The following is a 19,101-nucleotide window of genomic DNA, read 5'->3' as shown; positions in this document are numbered from 1 at the left end:
TTTTTCACTGCTGTGCTTCAAAAACAAATACGCTCTTGCTCTAAGAATGCATTTGTATTTGCTTTGAGAAACAACTAATGGAGCAGGCTTCTAAGGAACACCAGGGAAGCAGTGGAAGTAGTACCATGTACTACAGAGCTGGGAAGTCAAACTGCGTAGCAATGTGCACCCTTAGATTAAGAATTCTCCAACAGCAGCAGGAAGTGAACATGAATACTTTGAGATTGATCAGACCGTGGCTGAGATCATGCTGTGAAAGCCCCACCTGACCCAGTCTCTGCCCATAACCCACTGTGTGTTGCTGAGCATTGGCTGTCGTAGCTGCTGCATGTGGTTTGCATTGCACTGTTCAGTGGCAACACTCCTGCAGCCTAAGGCTTCCTGAAAATGCTAGCTAGCCTGAGCAGAGAGGATCCTCCATGTCGGGTGGGTGAATAGGAGAAAAGAAATGTGATTAGATAGATCATGTGTAAAGCCATAAGGCACAAAATTCTAAGGACACCGCCTGAACCTTTCTTGCTTGCTCTCATTCCCAGCCCACTTTCTCTTTCTTCAGATAGCATTTCCCCAGCATGTCACTGAAATTCTAGTTTATGGCAGTGAACTGGCATGAAACAAAGCTATCCAAGGGTTTAGGATGTCTTCCAGGTCCAAGACCATAGCTTGCTAAGTTAGGTCTTTTGAGCTGTAAGCATTACACTTCTGTAAACTGTAGAGTGTGAAGTCTTTTTCTCAGAGGAGAGGAAATGATGTTGTATACTAAGCTTGGTTAATCACATCTCTTTTTCTCAGAGAAAAAAAATGCAAGCTATGCAGCACATGCTTTTTACAGGAGAAGTGCTTTGCAGTTCTGCAGAATGTGAATAGCCCAGCTTTTTAAGACATTTGTCTTATTTTGAACATCAATGCTGCTGACAGGATTTGTCACTCAGAAAGAAATGCTTTCAGCACTCACCTCTTAACATATCGGAAAAGATTATTCAGATTTTTTCCTGCCTTTTCTGTTAATCACACATTTTTCCACATCTTTTCCACATCTTTGTCTTACTGACTTAAGGCCCATCACTGATAGTTCCTTGAAAAGCAAAAGAGAGAGAAGGCACAAGAATCCACAGACAGCTGTATGTCTGTCCTGAAATGACTTTTAGTCCTCATCTAGTCATACCCAGGGAGAGAAGCATTGGCACCCCGAAACCTTCCCTGTCCAGCTGCAGGGGTGCCTACCACCAGTGCTTGGTGCCAGCAAGATGTACACCCCTAAGGCTGATTTCCACAGGAATCCAGGTGTTGAGAGCTGTGGATAAGTATGTTTTCTGAAGCCAGAAGGTAGGCTGCACACCTAATTTCCATTCACTTCTATGGAGCTGCCTTAGCACTTCACAGTACCCTGGTAAGCAGCCTTCTGAAGCTGGAAGCCTGAAACTTTTCAGTTTTAAAAAGAAAGGAAAAAACAAGTTTTGCTATGTTTAATTTGACCTCTGGTATACCTTGGCCACAGTATTTCATACAGCTTCTACCAGCCCCATCATCCAGGTTTACCCGCAGCCTGCATTGGTAGAGATAAAACGTGTGTGGAGTAAATGCAGAGAGAACTCCAGCTCAAGCCTTGTTAGCAAGTCATTTCTCTCTGTGTTTAATCAAGATAGCAAGCAACAGTGATGAAAACATTTTCACTTGTGTGCATGGATTTTATCAGTGTTTCTTTGAACATCTTATGGGCCTAAAGGAAACAAAACGTAAGCTACGTAAATGACAAACAATTCAATACATTTCCCTGCTACACAGCTTGGCTTAAATAAGTGTATTCCATCTCTTTTGTCACCATTTATGCTTCAGTACATTACCTTTGTACATGGAACCAACTCTGCTTCTCTATCATTTGCGTGTGACTATGCTATCAGCAGAAATTACAAACACATATGGTGTGTACATGTAGTCTGTATCTATATGTAGATCTATGAAAGCCTAATGTGGATGTCGCCACCATCTCAATTCTGAAGCTGTTTGCAATATGAGTATCTGCCTGGATTTGAGTTTTACAAATAAATAAATAAATAAATAAAAAGCCATTATGGACAAAGCTCCATTTCTTTTGTACTTACGTTAGGACATCAGTTTCCAGCATGGTGAAGGTCATGTTTGTGGGAAGGGGAAGGTAAAGGGGAGTGGGAAAGGGGAAGGGGAAGGGGAAGGGGAAGGGGAAGGGGACGGGAAAGGGGAAAGAGCAGGAGAAGAGAAAAGAGAAGGAGAAGAAGGAAAAGGAGAAGGAGAAAGAAGGAGGAGTCCCACCTGGGTTTTTGCTGTTTAGCAGGCAGGGCACACAGCATGGCTCTCTTCAGGGAGACCCGAAGCCTTGGTTCACTGCCCTGGCCAGGGCCATGCTCCAAGAGTTGCAGCACAGCTGGGGCTGTGTTTGGTTGCCTGAAGGTAGCCCAAGGGGCTAGGGGCTGGCCACATTGGCCCCTGCTTCCAAGAAACATCGACCTATTTGCCAGCTCCTTAGTGAGCTGCTGTTTTCCTGCTTTGCTTCTTGTGTCTGGAGTTTGGGGCCTCCTTATAGCCTCGTGGCTTGCAAATGCCTGTCCCTTCTGTCACCTATGCTTGTTCTGCTCATCATCTAATAGCTATCTAGACTTCTGTCATGCAGTTTCCTCAGCTCTATTTTCTCAAACATGTATCATGTTTATAAATCCAGCTTTAGCCTCTAAATATGGAAGAAAGTTGGCATTTGGGAAACAAAACCTGTAGTTTTATATTTCCACGGTACTTATTTTCCATAGATTTAGTTGCAAATTGACAAATTGACAGATGAGTCACCTGCTGGGTTGCTGCACAGCTCAGCTACAGCTGGTGTGGAAGTCCTGCTGAAACAGCTCAGCCTGCATGGGGAGAATGTCCCTAACCTGCTCCTGTGCCCTTCGCTAGACAGAGGTCCTTGCATGTTCGCAAGGCTCGCAGCTGTGCCACCTCTTCCAGCTTTCCCAGTGGTCCACCAGGGTCTGCCCCCCCTCTCCAGGCCCGGGCACACTGGCTGGTGAGCCCCAGCACCTCTGTTCACCAGCTCAGGCTGCCAGTGACCTGTCCCAGCCCTGCGTGCCCACAGCTCGTGTCCCATCGCTGTGTGCTCCCCCAGATTGCCAGCACAGCTGTGCAGCTTGAAGCATTTGGTCTTCTCTGGGAAGGCTCAGCTGGGACTGCCTGCATCTGGCCAACAGCAGTTCCCAAGAATGCAGAAACATAAATGCTTCCCACTTGGGTTCTTGAATATTGAACCCCTTCACCACAAAAACAAACAAACAAACAAAAAAACTAGAAGGGATGGTTAATGCAGCCCTCTGACACACACTAAATTTTCAATAAGCCATCACCTTAGTTAAGCCTCAACAGTCGAGGTCTAGGACTTCCTAAAATGAGGTACAAACGATGCCAAATATCTTAAACTGTGCCTCATTAAATAAATGTTTGTCATTTCACGTTGTTCATCCTCTTCAGCCTCTGCAAAGTTGTGGAGCTCCTTTCTGAAAAAATGTCTGCAGTTCTTCAGGGAACTGTTGCTGCAGAGAGTCAGTGCTCAAGTCAGTGCTCGGGCTGTTTGCAGAACGCCTGCCCTCCATACGGGTTTGGAGCGCTGAAGACTAGTCCATTCAGCATCTTCAACATTTACAAAGTATTCCTTAGTGATCGTGCCCTATTATTACATTGCTGATATGCTTAAACCATTGTTTGCTCTGTACATATGTCATCGCTATCTGTAACGTCAGAATCACTACAAATAAAACGATGAAAGGTACACCATTTTTCTTTTATCCCTTTTTATTTCCATAAAAACTGTCTTGCTGATAGAACAATCATATTTGTCTAAAATGTGAAGGAAGCAAAATAAACAGTGCTATTCTGATATCAGCATTTAAAGTCCATTACTGTTTTCTGCCATGAAGTACAACAGTTGTTCACTTTGCCACAGGGAAAGATACATGGCAAGTAGAAAGGTATCTGAAAATACAGAAAGCTTTTTATTGAAGCTCAACCATGAGTTTCATAGAATCATGGAATCATAGAATGGTTTGGGTTGGAATAATCACCTAACTCCAACCTCTCTCCCCCCTCACCCCCCACCATAGGCAGGGATGCCACCCACTAGATCAGGTTGGCCAAGACCCCATCCAGCCTCACCTCTAGGGATGTGGCATTCACAATTTATGCTATTATGTTATTACGTTATGGGAATTTATGTTATTGGATTTCTTCTTTAAGAAATAAAGGTTGTCTCATATGAACAAGTCACTTAAACTGATTGCATACGTTTATTGTACCTGGATCCTTTCCTGTTGTGGGGGTTCCAGTACATTATTTCTGTATATTATTAAATTATTTTTTTTTCCTGAGGAGGTTAATAGAAAAAAATAAGAATTAGGATAAATCCATGTTACTTTTTTATCCTTATGAGGAAGCAAAGAAAGACATGCTTGTAATGCACAAACATGTCAAAGCAGTGGGCCAGCCCTGTCACTGGGCTGAGTGGTGGCAGTGAGGCCAGGGAAGAGAGCTCGTCCCTGGACCCATCCCCACAGCCCTGGCCAGCGGTCCTCAGCCTGCGCCTGGTCCAAGTTGCAACCCAAGGACAAGCCCTGCCATGGCGATTGGACTCAGAGCACATCCTTCCCTGAGTGCCGAGACCTCCCCCCGGCTGCTGCTCTGCTGCTGGCGAGGCACAGGCAGGGCACGCGGCTGTGCCTCACACCCCTGCCACCCTGGCAGCTCGGCTCCCAGACACACTTTGCAGGGGCCAGGCCAGGCCGGCAGCGTGTGGGCTGCTGGTGGCAACACACCACCCCGCGCTCCACTGCCTGGCTTCTTGCCATCGTGGTGGAGGTGCTCCCAGCCACCACGGGGCCTAAGATGCTCGTCTTGCCCGCTTTCTGCATGTGCAGATGGGAATTATTCAGTATCCTTGCTGTGCTTTGGCTTAGTTTTAGTTGGAAGCTTGGGTTTTATGTCCTAAAGATTGTTTTTTTCTGCTTGAGATCTAGTACTTGGTTCTTTTTGCAGGTGTGTTTTCCATGTGCTGCGCTGCTCATTCATGTTTGCAGCTCTGTTCTAGCTGCAACCCTGTTCTAGCTGGAAGACAAGACAAGGTACGCAGTGCACCAGTTCATGCCCCATCAGTCTGAAGATACTGCCATTTTCTCCTACTCCTCTAAAGCCACTAAGGACCTGGGGAGGGGGTTGTCAAGCTGCAAGAGTTTTTTATTGAAGAGATTCAGTTAGTTCATTTAATTAACCTGTCTGCCTAATTGCTTTGAGGCCACAGGCAAGCAGCATTACTCAGGCATGTGTTCCCTTGGGTCTAAGTCGTCCTGGACGCAGTGACACAGCGCACCCAACGAGGTGCTGTGTGCAGGACCAGCTGCTCACGTAGCAGGCCACAGCCTGCCTCCTTCGAGCAGCACCCAGTGGTGCTGTGATAACCAACTGCTGGCTGTCACAGAGTCCTAGTCTGGTCAGGGCCAGTGCCGCTGCTGCTCCCTGCCATCTGCATGCTCTGTGCCCACCAGTCCTGGGTCCCTACTCAGTGGTCCAGGTACAACTGTTCAAGCATTATCTTCTCTTCAGCCCACTGCAAGGCATAGAAGAACAGGTCAGCTCACCTCTGCTGGTTGTCATGGATTGGATTTGCTAAAGTGGCAGCCAGACATTCTGACAGAGGGTGAAGAAGGTCCTGTGAATGCCCTGATGGATGTTTTGATCCCCAAAGAAAGGCAGCTTTTCACCAGGCAGCTATATCTTACAGACAAATGAAGTAGAGTTTCCGGCGTGTCCAGCGCATACTACAAACAATACAATATGTTCTGGGGTGTGTGTAAGCCTAGACTCCACAGAGCCTAGGCTCCTTTGGAAAAGCACAAGTCTGTCTCTGATACTCTCTGTAGATATGTTGAGGGCTCAATATTTAAGTTCCAACTTCATGGGTTTCAGTTGAGTGTTTGCATGAATCAAGATACATGTGCAAACTGGGGGACTGAAGATTTTATTAAGGTCTTTTTCTCCTGAAAAGAGCAAGGATAAGCTCCCACTGAACTCAATGATGAGAGCAGGCTGTCATGATGGCTGTCAGTATAAAAGCAAAGGTAGAACCTTACAAGATTAACAGGCCTCTACGGTAGCTCTAGTTTAGGAAAATTATTTTCCTTTTCCAGAAAGACCAAAAACCCTCTTAGTGGCTTGCTTCAGATAAGCCAGTTGAATGTTTGGGGTAGTTAACATGATTTTAAAATGTACCTTATGACAAACCCTGAAGATAAGTTTCTTTTTTTTTTTTTTTTTTTCTCAGCAAAAAATGTCCCTCAAGTCAAAAAGTCAATCCCAATTAAAAAAGAAAAATCAAATCCAAGTTCAATCAACTCTGTAGATCAGTACTTTTCACTGTAATTTTAATGACCTAAAGAGCAAACAAATTAAGACCATTATGCAAGATACAAAAATGGAAGTGCATAAGGAGCAAACTCAAATTAAAGTAACCTAACACAGAATGAAATGAGATTTAATGTGAAGGCACATCCTTTAGCACATGAAACATACGAAGACATAGTATATATACAAAATCTGAGACAGGTTTATTTGTTTGGACAGTGTTTGTAGCAAGTGAGACTTAGGAGTGCTTGATAACAATCAACTGAGTAAGAATTCATGCTTTGGCACTGCTAGCCAAAGCCTGCTAACAGCATAGGCGTTGCACACAGCCGTATGTGACTTAGCTGTATGTGACTTTTTGATCAGAGGTTTCAACCTTGGTTTATGCTATTCATCAGCAATAAACCCAGCAGAAAGCAACAGAGGCAAAACCACCAGAAATGGCTGAAAAGTAACAAAAGCATTGTGTGGAAGGTAGCAGCAGAAAGCAAGCGGTTTCCCAGGTTAGCCCGTGTGCAGTGCCAGCAGCCAACCACTGCCCTGTCGATATCAGGCCCTGGCCCTACGGGGCCATGCCGTGCGGGGCTGTGCTGCACCGTGCTGTGCTCATGGGCCTGGGGGCCATGGGCCGGGAAGGCCAGGGTGGCGGGGAGCACGCTGGGGCCCCAGCACAATGGCTCCAGAGTAGTAGGCAGGGAGGTGAGGACAGCTGGAATGCTTTCAGTACGGCCACTGCAGCTTAGGGAAGGCAAACGTTTTGCTTTGCTTTCTTCTGAAAATAGACAGTTTTCTGAATTTTCCATTTCCTGTCTCGAATTGTGATGAGCAATTAGAATTTCCCACGGGTGGCAATGATGCAGCTGATCATCTGTTGCTCAGCACAGAGCACGTGTTTTCCATAGCTGAGCTGCAGGCTGCACAGTGAAACTCCTGATTGAGGCATGGAAATACTATTGTAAATTAAACAAGAATGCATAATTAATAACCAAAATAAAAGAATGAAACGCATGAAGCAGTAAACGGAGATGCAATAAACTAAGACTAAACAAGGGAACAATTTAGCTCATACAGTAGGCCACACAATTGACTTCACAAGTGATTGTACTGGATAATTTGCCCACTAATTATGTTAGTTTATACCCAAGGTAGTTTCTGTTAAGAAAGAACTATGGGTATAGTTCGGTTCTAGTTTTGTAGGCTCAGCTGAAGGACCTGGCAAGTCCCTTGCAGTTAGCTCCGTTAACTGTATCCTGACACATTTCTCTAGACACTAAACCAGCACACAAGCTGTGCCAATTCCAGAAGACTACATCCCTGTGTCTGTTCTCTTCTGGGACAAACAGCACATCAGGACTCCGCATGCCTCTACTACTCATCCACCTTCCCTCCACCAAATCTACGTACCTGGAGCTGACCACGCCCTTAACTGTTCCAGTTCTTCATGGCCTCCACAGTCCTCTGTTGATTCCTTCAGCGACTCACCCACCCTTTCCTCTTCAGCATCTCTTCAGGATGGAAATCCTTTCACCCATTAACTATCAGGAAGTCGGCCAGTTCCGGGTGCCTCAGAGTGCTGGAAAGTTCACAGGGTCTCTCTGCAAGGCAAGAATAAAGTCCTGCAAACCTGAGAGTCATATTCATAAACACAAGTGACAGTAATTTCATGCAATGCTGAAAATTCAAAGGAACTCTTTGCCCAAGATCTTTTTTCTCAATGAACTTAAAATGATGCTGTCCTTTGTGTTTTGTCATTTTACAATGGTTTCTCCGCCTCAAAAAAATGCTGGAGCAACTTTCTCCCGTAAGCTCTTCCAAAAGCTTGTCACCCCGTTCAGTCATTTCAGGCTGGAGCAGCAAATCAGTTCTGGGGACATTGTCGTGCTTTCTGTATGCAGGCAGATTCGTTTGGACCGTAGAGTCCTTCCAGAGAGTAGTGTAACAGAGAGGGAAGGCAGACACCCTGGCTCCCGGGTGCTGCAGCCTGGCCTGGCAGCTTGAGAGCCCCCCCGCTCTCAGACCCGGCCGCCCGCACCCGCGCTCCCTCGCCCGGCTCCTGCGCTCCCGCCGCGGCCCCGCCACGCTCCCGGCACAGGGCACCCGGCCCGCCCGGCCCGCCCGGCCCGCAGGGCAGCACACCCGCCAGGGGGCCGAGGGGGGCCGAGGGGATCTCAAACTTCTCAGAAGTTGCTGGCTTGCAAATGCTGGTTTACAATCGCAAATTACGAGCGAAATTGCCGGCGCTCCCCGCAAGTACGGGATCCCCCGGCGTCCCCGAGAGCGGCCGGGACGGGGCGAGCGGCCCCGGGGCAGCCGGTGCAGGGGCGGCGGCTGGGGAGGGCGGCCCGAGGGGGCGGCCGCAGAGCCCCGGGAGCGGCGCCCCCTCGCCTCCCCCCGCCGGAGCGGGGGGGTCCGGGCTGCGTGCGGCCGCCCCCGCCCCCGCCGGAGGCAGGCCGAAGGCACGGGGGCCGGGGGCGGCCGCAGCCCCGGCCCCGTGAGGAGGCGTCAGGCGCGGGAGCTCCGCTCGCGCCCGGTCCCGGCTCCGTATAAAGGGGGGCGGCGGCGGCAGCGCTTGGCCCAGCCGGAGTCGGAGCCGAAGCCGGAGCCGGAGCCCGGGCGGGGGCCGGCTCGCAGCGGAGGGCGGCTCGACGGCGGCACGGGCACGGGCACCGGCACCGGCACCGACACGGGCAGGGGCACCGGTAGCGATAGGATGGGCGGCGGCGGCCCGCGGCGGCCCGGCGCGCTGCCGCTGCTGGCGCTGGCGCTGCTGGCAGCGCAGGGCGGCGCGGCGCCCCTGCAGCCCGGCGGCTCCCCCGCGCTCACCAAGATCTACCCCCGCGGCAGCCACTGGGCTGTGGGTAAGTCTCCGTCCCGTCCCGTCCCGTCCCGCCCCGTCCCGTCCCGTCCCGTCCCGTCCCGTCACATCCCGTCGGGCTCCGTCCCACCTGCTGCTCCGCGATCTCCGCGTCCCCGCCAGGGGCCGTCCCGTCGGCACCGCGCCCGGGAGCGCCGGGCTCTGGCCGGCACGGGGTGCCGGTGCCGGCACTTGGCGAGCGCACGGGCGATACAGGAGGGGCGACGCCGGCCGCGCCCGCCCCGGTGCTGCCGGCCCCGCCGTGCCGCGCTCCGCGGTACGGGGCTGCGCTGCACGAGGGCGCGGGTACGCGGTGACCGTGTCGCCTCCCGCTGCCTCCGTGCTCAGACCGGCAACCAGAGGCCAGCCCGAGGGCGGCTGGGCAGGAGCCGGAGCTCCCCAGCACCGAGGCGCAGCCGCTGCCCTGGGGTGCGCAGCACGGAGCCGGCCCCTCCCGGTGGTCTCCTTCGCAGCCCAGCGCCGATTACGGTTGCGTTTTAATGGCAGCAAAGCATGGGATGGCAAAAACGCATCCAGTTCAGCTGCTGGAAAGGCACTGGAGCGTAGACTTTAATATTAGAGTTCCCACATCCCACATCAAGGCAAGGGAAGTCTAAAACTTTCAGCTTCTCAGTCCAGTCCTTATTCCAGCAAATCTAACCAGGTGCCTCTCCCTAGCTCCAGGCAAAATGCGTGGTCATCTCTGCCCAGTTTGGAGAAACATTCCTTCTGCCAATGTAGGAAACCAGTTGTGCACAACACCGACAACATCTCCAGTCCCAGCTGTGCTTCAGTTTCAACATCTTCCCTGCTCTTTCCCCTTCCCTCTCCTTCCCTCACACTATCGGTCAATTTGAACTTCCAGCTGATGTTTGAGCTATCAAATCCATGCCTGTCTGGGTGAATTTCATGCTACAGTCATTGTTCTTACAGGACATTTAATGGGGAAAAAGAGCACTGGAGATTTTCCTTATGGTTATGAAGAAGAAAACAAGATCCCATTTTCAGCACTACCTGAAAATATTAAGCAGCTGGATGACTCTCTGCAGTGGGAAGAAATGTCCAAATATTTGTTACGGCTGCTGGAAGGGAATGAAAATAAAAGTGCTCACTTCTCAAAAGGAGGGCTTCCCTGGTATACGAGGAACACCTGGGAGACAGATGACAATAGCAGCTGGAAAGATGTAAGTAAGACAAAATCTGTAAAAACATTCCTTAAAGTCAACTTTTGTGTTACAGTGACATACTGGCTTCATCTAACTTTTGTGTTGTCCAGAAAAATAATAGAAATGTGCCTAATGCACTAGTCATTCAGTCAAGTAGGATTTTACTCTTGATTAGAAATTGTCAGTCACAGATTATATTGTTTATGAACTGATTTGCTACTGGGCATAAATTCGACAGGTGTTCAACAGATTACAGTGTCCGGATTCCCTTCAAGTTGCGCAGTTGTTATATTCTTTTATTTCCTAGCACTTCGTGCTGAGATGTCCACATCAACAGCAAGTTCTGTATCAACTCAGCAAAAACGAGCTAGTGTGAAAAACAGGCGTGCATGCAGAGAGAAGGCAAAGAGCATTGTGTGCAAAGCACATCACACCAGCTGTTCCCTTCTGTTGCCATTCCAGGTGCCATTATCATGTTTGCCTTCAAGGTGCCGCAGCCCCAGGGGATGGAGCAGCTGAACTGGAGGGTTTATTCAGCTCCTAGCTCTGCATTTGGCTCATGCCAAAGCCTTTTTCCCCTAGGCATCAGTTTTTCTGGCTGATGATGTGGACCACTACTGTGGTCATCTCTGGTCACGCAGAAAGAATCTGTGGCTACAAACAAGCTTTAATGTGCACCTAGGACCAGCCTCTTCCTCTCTTAAGTTAGTGTACTTATGAGTCCTAGTTCATGAGGTAACAAAGCTGGTACAAGTACAGATTTGGTACAAGTACAGATTTGGTACAAGTACAGATTCACCCCTATTCTTTTGGAAAATCCTGTGAAATGCACTCGTAAGGATATTCGTGAGGTTTTACAGAAAGTAATCTGAGTCTAAAAGACTTATCAAGTAAACTGCAAAATGTACTAGAAAACTCCTTTCTTTGTAATGCACGAAATTCAGAAATGGTGATAGAGTTGCAGGATTCTTCTGGTTGACATTGAAACAGTATAGAAAGAATAATACACACCATTAAAGACATTAGTGGGAAGAGTTTTTTCTTCCCATATTCTACAGTGATATTATGTAGTTAATATTCCTCAGCTAACTTCACCTTGGTCTCCCTCTTGGAATCCTAGCACAGTGGTCAGTGAATATCTTGTCACTGACTTGCATAAGGATAAAGATTTACTCATTAAAGTAAGTTGTGCTTTTACGTCTCTTACACCACTGATATGAATGGTGTCCATATGTTTCTTTCTGGCTATGGCTTTATGTCAGTGATGCTTATAACAACTGTGATTAATACTATCTAAAAAGTAAGCTATTTATTGCATCCTCAGCTCTGCTGTGTGCAGCTTTGTAATCAAATTAGACAAACAAATTCCATTACATTATGTAAAGAGGGAAATATTTTGACGTCTATAAATATTTGGTAATAAATCATACTTAAAAAGGACAGATATTGCCCTTACTGAATTCTATTCACATGTGTACTTTTACCCTAAATTAATATCCACAGTTTTGGGGTCAGGCATTGAACATATACATGGAATAATGAGGTTATTGCCTTAAGTCTCCAGAATTCTCAAATAAGGGGTAAAATAAATATGTCTTTCCTGTAATTAAGACATAGAACAACTGGCAGAACCTCATTTTGCCATAGAACCTTTTGTTTCCAATGCATAAAGTTAGTTTGTCTCTATCCTGAAGTAAAGCATAATCATGAAAGAAGTGCCAAAGCTGTCCTTTCTGTCTGTTGGACACAAACAGCTGATTATATGCAGCCTAGAGAAGATGGAAGGTATTTTTCCCGTTGGCTTCGGAAAGCAAAAACCCAACACCTAAAAATCAAACTATGTATCTATATACATCTGCTTGAGATCTGCCTTCCTGATGCAGAAGACCTGAAGATTAAATGTAAGCTTTGATTTTAGAAGACTGTGATAATTTCCTAAACCTTTAATTAATGGTAATTGTTTTTTAAAATTGTTTTTTAAAAGTGGCAATGTTTATTTAAAAAAATGGAATTCTAGTACATGCAAAATTCGGACATACATATATGCAGTGACAGAGGAGTGTAAATGACCTTTGGATTTTGATTCTGTAGATTTTTCTAGATGTGAGGGGTTCCATGTTGAGTATACTTGGTTGCTTTATTTCATGGAATTTTTCAAAAGTAACTGATGTAGTTTAAATTTTGAACTTTAAATTTGAAGTCGGAAGTTACTACCCCCAAAGTCAGAGTCTGCAGCAGTAAATACAGATATTTCCTTCAGGTAATTCAATTCAGGGTCTTGTTTATTAGCTCACATTCACTCAGTGCATTCTTCACCACTGATGCTCACACTGTGCTGTACAGTTCTCCATAACAATAAAATAATAATCATAATTTAAAAACCCTTTCTAGCAGACTGAACCAATGGAGGGTAAGTATCATAGCACACACATAGCCAAAATGGCCAAGAATTGAGCATAACAGGAAATTAGGCTTAGGGTGGTGTGCCTGAGTTACTTTTCCCTATATTCAGTTAATGCAAATGAAATTAGCAAATGAAGACTTTGCCTGCTTTTTATTCAGTGCATTAACTACAATTAAAGTAGTTAAAGGACAGAAAGGAAATCTCTTCTGCAAGCTGGTCTAAGTGTAAAAAGTAAGTTGGAAAATAATCTTTAAATTGTTTCTGTGACTTGGCTTTTTATCACTAATGAGACATTATATAAATGAGATGGCAGACTGAATTATTCAGGAGAACGACTTTCCTCGTACTTCAGCAGTTGGTTATTAAGCTAACTGAGAAAAATGAGCTCTGTTTTGGAAAGATTATTAGGAATTTGTTTTTTATTTGAATACACAGAGCAGCCAGTGTATTAGGCTTATTAACTTAGTGAGTGACTTTTGTCAGGACTCATCTATAAATACTATTTTTCTCTCTTTATTAGATGATGGAGTATTTGCTTCAAGTTGTGAATACGAAAGAGAACACTCCAAGCTGAAAGAAGGTCTCTAAACCTTGAAGAAATGGAATACTTTCCATAAGAGACTATGTTTCACAAACACTTGATTGTATCAGATAATCAACAAGGTTTTCTTTCTGTAAACAATATTTCCTTTGAGTAAAATATCTAAATACAAATATTCTTGTATGTTTCAGCAATGACTACACTCTACTTCGTTTTAAAGGTTGCATTTTCTCACTTGAATGGCTTTGATATGCATAATTGTCATGGAAGGGTCTTCCAATTAATTATACAACGTCTATCTAATCAGTTCATCTCTTAGTTTAAAATTACATGACATTTCAACATTTGCAATAAATAGTTTGAACGAAAAGGCCGAGTTTATACTTTTATTTAGTAAAATGGAAATTGGCTGTGTCATAGCTAGTAACAAAGACACAATAGAATGATTCACTTTCCACTGAAGCTCTTCTTGAATTGCTCCCTGGCCTGTCATTTTGTTCAATAAGGGGGAGCTGACACTGCCTTCTCAAGGTAGCTCTGCACCAAGTGCAGGGAACGCGATGCACTGCCACGGCAGGCAGCAGGCAGGTCTGCTGAGCGATGCTCTGCCTTGTTTGACTCAGAGGCGAAGTGGCAGCTGAGCATGCTCCCCCCCCCACGTGCACTCCTACAGATGTGACTAGCAGGTCCAGCACCTTCATGTTTCCACAGGAGTTTAAAGGAAGAACATTGCCTCCCAGGAGAACAAGTGAGTGACACCTTTTGTGGGGCTACAACACATTTTAGCTAAGCAATGCTCCTTGCTTACTTGTAGTTTTCAGTACACAACTGGACAGTCCCTTCATCAAAAACCCAGGCAAGGTGATAATGTGCTGCCACCTCTCAAGTGAGAGCACTGACAGACCAGATCGTGAGGATGGGGGGAAGCCCAGCACAAAGCAGGAGAAGCAGATCTGGACAAAGATCTATCTTTAGTGTAGTTTCTACCTTCCTTGGCCCATGCTGTGGAGCAGAAGTGTTTGTTCAAGTCATGGGCTCACAGCTGTGCCTATGTGATGCAGCTACAAGAAGGGTCTGGAAGTTTTGGTAATAGACTGTCTCATCATGACAGGAGTAACAGACCTGAGTCAAAGAAGAATGAATAAGAAAGAAAATGGTGCCTCCTAAAACAGCAGTGCCACAGTCCATGAGCTGTTTACTCACCACAAGAGCGGGGGCACCAGCCTTTGCTGTTCATTAAACACCAGAGCACAGGCTGAGCCACTGTGTACTCGGGGATAAAAGGTTAGGAGGGTTAAGGAGAAAGTAGGCAAGAGAGAACAGGACTTGCACCAGCGGGACCTTGCAAGGAGCATGCCTGCAGCGCAGGGCACTGCAAGGTGGCCAAGCTGTTAGGCAAGCACAGGTCAGAGCCAGCTGTCAGAGCGCCCCATTTTTCAGTACCACTGCTGAGGCAACTTCATCCCTTTCGGAGCATCAAGCCTTGTAGCTAGTGGTCTGAACACATCTGAATCTCTGATGCAGTTGTTTAGGGACTTCTTAGGTACACCGGTGTGCACTGACTGCTGGGGAAGGATCTGGAAAAGGCATCACTGAGACACTCAGGTGTGAGCTGGCTTCCACATTGCCCACTCTAGGTTCAGGCAGCTGTGAGCAAGCCCAGCCACAAACCATGCATCTGAGATGCATGACTGATGGCAACAATGGACTTCAGGCACTCGCAAGCTGGCTGTGCAGGTTGGAGAGATCTCATGATGGGAGCTGAGCATTGAGGCCGAGCAGGCTACAGAAGGCAATTCGCAGTTTGGCACTCTGTCCAGGCAGTGGGATATACAATATCCTGCTCGTTCACTGGTATGCCCTCCTTTGGCATAATTGCATTTATTGTATTTCCCCCCTTAAGAGGACGGAAGATTTGGCTTTAGGACCCTCTCAGTTCAAGGCTAGTGTGAACCTCCAGTTTCTATTTGAGCGACACAGCTTTGGGGATATTGACTGTGGTAGCGCACCCCGGCGGCTCCCCCTGCCCGCCAGGCCGCACTCCTGTGCCGGGCGGTGCCGCGGCCCTGGCCCAGGCTGCCCAGAGAGGGGCCGGGGGCTGCTCGGGGAGGTCTCCAGCAGCCGCCGGGCCGTGGGGCTGGGCACCCTGCTCGGGGGGCTGCTGGGCCGGGGGACCAGGGGCACCCGGGGGAGCCTCCGGACCCAGCCGTGCCGTGTAACGGGGAGCCGACGACGCGGCGCATCAGCGAGGCGCCTGCCCTGCCGCAGCACGGGCCCGCCTCACGCACCGCCGCGGCCGCCCGGCGGGACGGGCCCGGTGGCGCAGCTCCGCCCGGCCCCGGCAGGGGGCGCCCCCGGCCAGCGGATGCCTCGCAGCGGACGCAGCCCCGGGCCGCGGCGCCCCCGGCCGCTCCCGGCCCCTCGCCGTGCGGGAGGGCGGTCAGTAGGCGGCCGGTGGTTGCCTGCGCGCTGCGCTGCAGATACCCTGGGCTCCAGGGCAAATTCCGGTCACCTGAGCGAGCATCCCAAATTAGGACAGCCACGGCGGAGACCCGGTGGACTTACCTGCTGGCCCGGGGCTTTTGTCACTCGAGCCTGCTTACCGCTTCCCATTTCTCCTTTTTCTGGCCGATCACCGCCCTGCCCTCAGACAGCGTGAGACCCGGCCCGCAGGTAGGATTGGCACCTCAGCAAAATCGCTCTGCTCTCATGGTGTTTGGTGCTCCAGCCCTGCCTCCCCTCCCTCACACCACACGAAGCGGAAGGACCTCGCTCAGCATGCTGCAGCTCAGCCACCCCCAGCGATATGATGCCATCCCTGGAAAGTTTTCCTTACACATCTAAATCAGTCGTCCCCCACCCTGCCCTGTCGGTGATGAAGGCAGAGTGGAGGAAGGGGTTGAGCCAAATCAGAAGGGCACTTGGGAAGGTGGCTTTGAGTTTTCATGTGGCCAAAGGCACTGAAGGTGTGCGTGTGTTGCACACCCAGGGAGGAGAAGAAGCCTAGCCCAAAAGCCGAAGCTCCATCCAAAGGCTCAGGCAGTCTTCGTACAGACTCCAGGTGGGATCCAAAGCACAGCACCTGCTGCCACCAGCAGCCTTGGCCTCTGGCTGTGGGTCTGAGGGAGCAGGGCTCTCTCTCTTGCAAAGCCTGTGTGGTATGTGCCCGGCCTGTGTGGGTGGCTCAGGCTACCCGAAAGGGGTCCCAAATGTCGCTAAAAGCATATGCATAGGTAACTCAGTCGTACCATCCCTGTCTGATGACTGGGTAAGTCATATGTCTCTGAGACACAGTTTCCCTGCATGTTAAATGGCACTCTCCTGTTCCACAGAGGCAGCATCTAATAAACTAGAAAGTATATGACAGGATCTTGCAGGGAGGGGATAGGGGATCAGCATGTTTATGATGGGTTCACCATAAACACTAGTTTATGGCATCTGCATAACCATCTGCAGATTTGCCTGCCATACAAGCCATGCTGTGTTTGAGCTATTCTGCAGCCAGCAGTGGCATTTGAGCAGGAGAGGGCTGCTGGTGGGCCAAACTTTCTGAGGAGCCATTTATTTAAAAATACTGCTTAAAACTAGCATCCCCTCCTTGGTATTCTGGGTTTGTCCAGTGTTCTGTCTTACTCCTTGCAGCTGCCCACTCTCTGAGAAGGATTCAATAGAGAGACATCTGACCTACCTGAGATGGTCAGCAACTGGAACACCATCCTCTTTGTTTACCCAAACACTCCCTTCTTTGAGAATCAGTTGCCAAAGCTTCAGTTCTTGCCATCCAAATTCCTACTGCCTACAGTTAAACTCTTTCTTGAAAGTCTTGGCTAGCTGACTTCAACTTCTTTTCTGTACAGGACCAGAGCTTATTTCATGGTTCTTAGTGGGGCAGAAATTTCATATGCCAAAGAGATGACAGCCACATGTCAGCCAATTTTCACATCATCCATTGGCAGGACATGGAGATGCTAGGAGAGAGGAGACAGAATATTCATTGTGCCAGAAAAGTTGGTAATGTTGTCAGGGTGATAATGTCCTAATCAGTATCTCCTTCCTTGCTTTTTGTTCTGCTCTCTTTTGTTTGATTTATTCCATCATTTGCTCCCATGACAGGATTTTATAAATGGGTACTCAGTGGCTGACAAACTCTAATGAAGGAAGTCAATAAAGTTTCAAGTTTATATCCTATGGCATCAGTGACACAGGACAATGCTGACTGCATGGAAGAAAGAACTTGAATGTCTGGCCCAAAAACACTGTAGGTGAAGGAAAAACCCTTGAATTAATGCCTGTTGGAGCTGGATTTCACATTATGTCCCAATAGGAGGTACCTAAACGTTCTTACTTGCAACCCCTGTCAGATGTAGCTGAGGCAGCTGGAAAGAAGAACCTTCAGGTCTCCATCTCACCTGCAGACACTAACAAGTCCTCAGCAGAGAAAGGGAACAAAATTGCCCCAGACTCCCACAGCCCAGATAAGAAATTTGAACTGTGACTGAGCTCTGTGTGCTTTCATCTTTGGGGCTGTGACCTGTCATGGCTGTAGAGCAGACACCATGGCCAGCTTGCTGCTGTAGAGGGGTGACAGCAGGGTGTACTAACGAGTGCTAACCTACATGGCCACATCTCCTGACACCATCCATCAGGGACTGAGAGAGACAGGCTTGCTTCACTGGAAAGCAGCTGAGCCGAACTGTGGGTCAGAACTCTACTCAACCTAAATAGGTCAGGATTCTTTGTGAGTTTTCTTGAATACTGAGAGGATTTTGAACAGGGTTGTGAAAGAAAGGAGATTAGAGTATACTTTCTGCTGAAAAATGGTGGCATTGAGACCAAGTTTCATGATGACATTTTATTTGTAACTACTAATTCAGAGATCTTCAAAGCTCTTGATGATAATTGTCTTCTCTCCTGCATAGCTCATGCTATTGACCTGTACAAAACTTTACAGAGCACTTCTCTATATTAAGCCTGGGATTTCTGTCTGGGTAAAAGCAGCCAAGCCTGATGGAAAGACTTCTCAGGAAAAGCTGTCCGCCTCTCCACATTTCATATCTTAATGAGAAATCACCCAGGATTAACCTCATTTGCAAGTGGAGAGATTGCTACAGGTGAAGCAGATGCAGAGATGGTGATTCAATTTTACTTTTCCAAAATTCTGAAGCCAAATGCACAGTGGGTGATCTCATGAACTGTATAATATGAATAAATGTATATCTATCCATCCTCTCCCCAGGTAAAAAACATGAAGCTCAGACAGGTCGTGTGGGATTTACCTGGAAATGTATTGGAATGCTTTCCAAACATAGCTAGGGTCCTAGCTCAGCCTGTTCATTCAATTAAAATGCAATTTGGAAGGAAAGGGGAAAGAGCTCCTCAGCTGCTGATACTGGCTGCCTGCCCCATGGCCAATTTAACTATGAGTAATTCCCTTTTGACCGGTAGCAGACATACACTGTCTTCCTTCCCAGTCCCAGCAAGGTTTGCCTCTCCCGGCTCATCACATCCCCTGAGCAAGGAGGTGCGGTACCCCCAGGAGAGCATCTGTGCACATCTGTGTGTGTGGAATGGTGGCAAGGATTTGTCCCGCATGTACCGATCCCTCCCAGGAGTCTCCTGGGGCAGCCCCTGCCAAATGCCCCGTAACCAGGACACTGAGTGAAGACCAGGCCACACTTCTGAAAACTCTAAGTGTTTACAGCTTCACCCACCAAAGCCTACACAC

General features: G+C 48.0%; 1 protein-coding gene and 1 long non-coding RNA gene across 5 annotated transcripts; one reads left to right on the top strand and one right to left on the bottom strand.

Annotated features, from left to right (window-relative positions):
- Positions 1-3,840: 3,840 nt before the first annotated feature.
- LOC106018280 (uncharacterized) lies at positions 3,841-17,660 on the bottom strand. 4 transcript variants are annotated; one of them, XR_005261866.2, is made up of 3 exons: positions 15,942-17,660; positions 7,816-8,006; positions 3,841-7,361 (listed from the first exon to the last, which is right to left on the bottom strand). It is a non-coding gene; the product is annotated as an uncharacterized lncRNA (long non-coding RNA). The 4 variants fall into 4 exon arrangements; XR_003493025.3 differs by lacking the exon at positions 15,942-17,660 and adding an exon at positions 9,357-10,092; XR_005261864.2 differs by lacking the exon at positions 15,942-17,660 and adding an exon at positions 8,548-8,776.
- GRP (gastrin releasing peptide) lies at positions 8,840-13,746 on the top strand. Its single transcript, XM_027446855.3, has 3 exons — positions 8,840-9,269; positions 10,199-10,449; positions 13,356-13,746. The coding sequence occupies exons 1-3, from the start codon at positions 9,122-9,124 to the stop codon at positions 13,407-13,409; spliced, it is 453 nt and encodes a 150-aa protein (XP_027302656.1). The 5' UTR covers positions 8,840-9,121; the 3' UTR covers positions 13,410-13,746.
- Positions 17,661-19,101: the final 1,441 nt, after the last annotated feature.

This window comes from Anas platyrhynchos, chromosome Z (assembly GCF_047663525.1).
Source record: "Anas platyrhynchos isolate ZD024472 breed Pekin duck chromosome Z, IASCAAS_PekinDuck_T2T, whole genome shotgun sequence".
NCBI classification, from domain to species: Eukaryota; Metazoa; Chordata; class Aves; order Anseriformes; family Anatidae; genus Anas; species Anas platyrhynchos.
The sequence above is the reverse complement of the archived record's forward strand: the minus strand, read 5'-3'. Positions and strand labels throughout refer to the sequence as shown.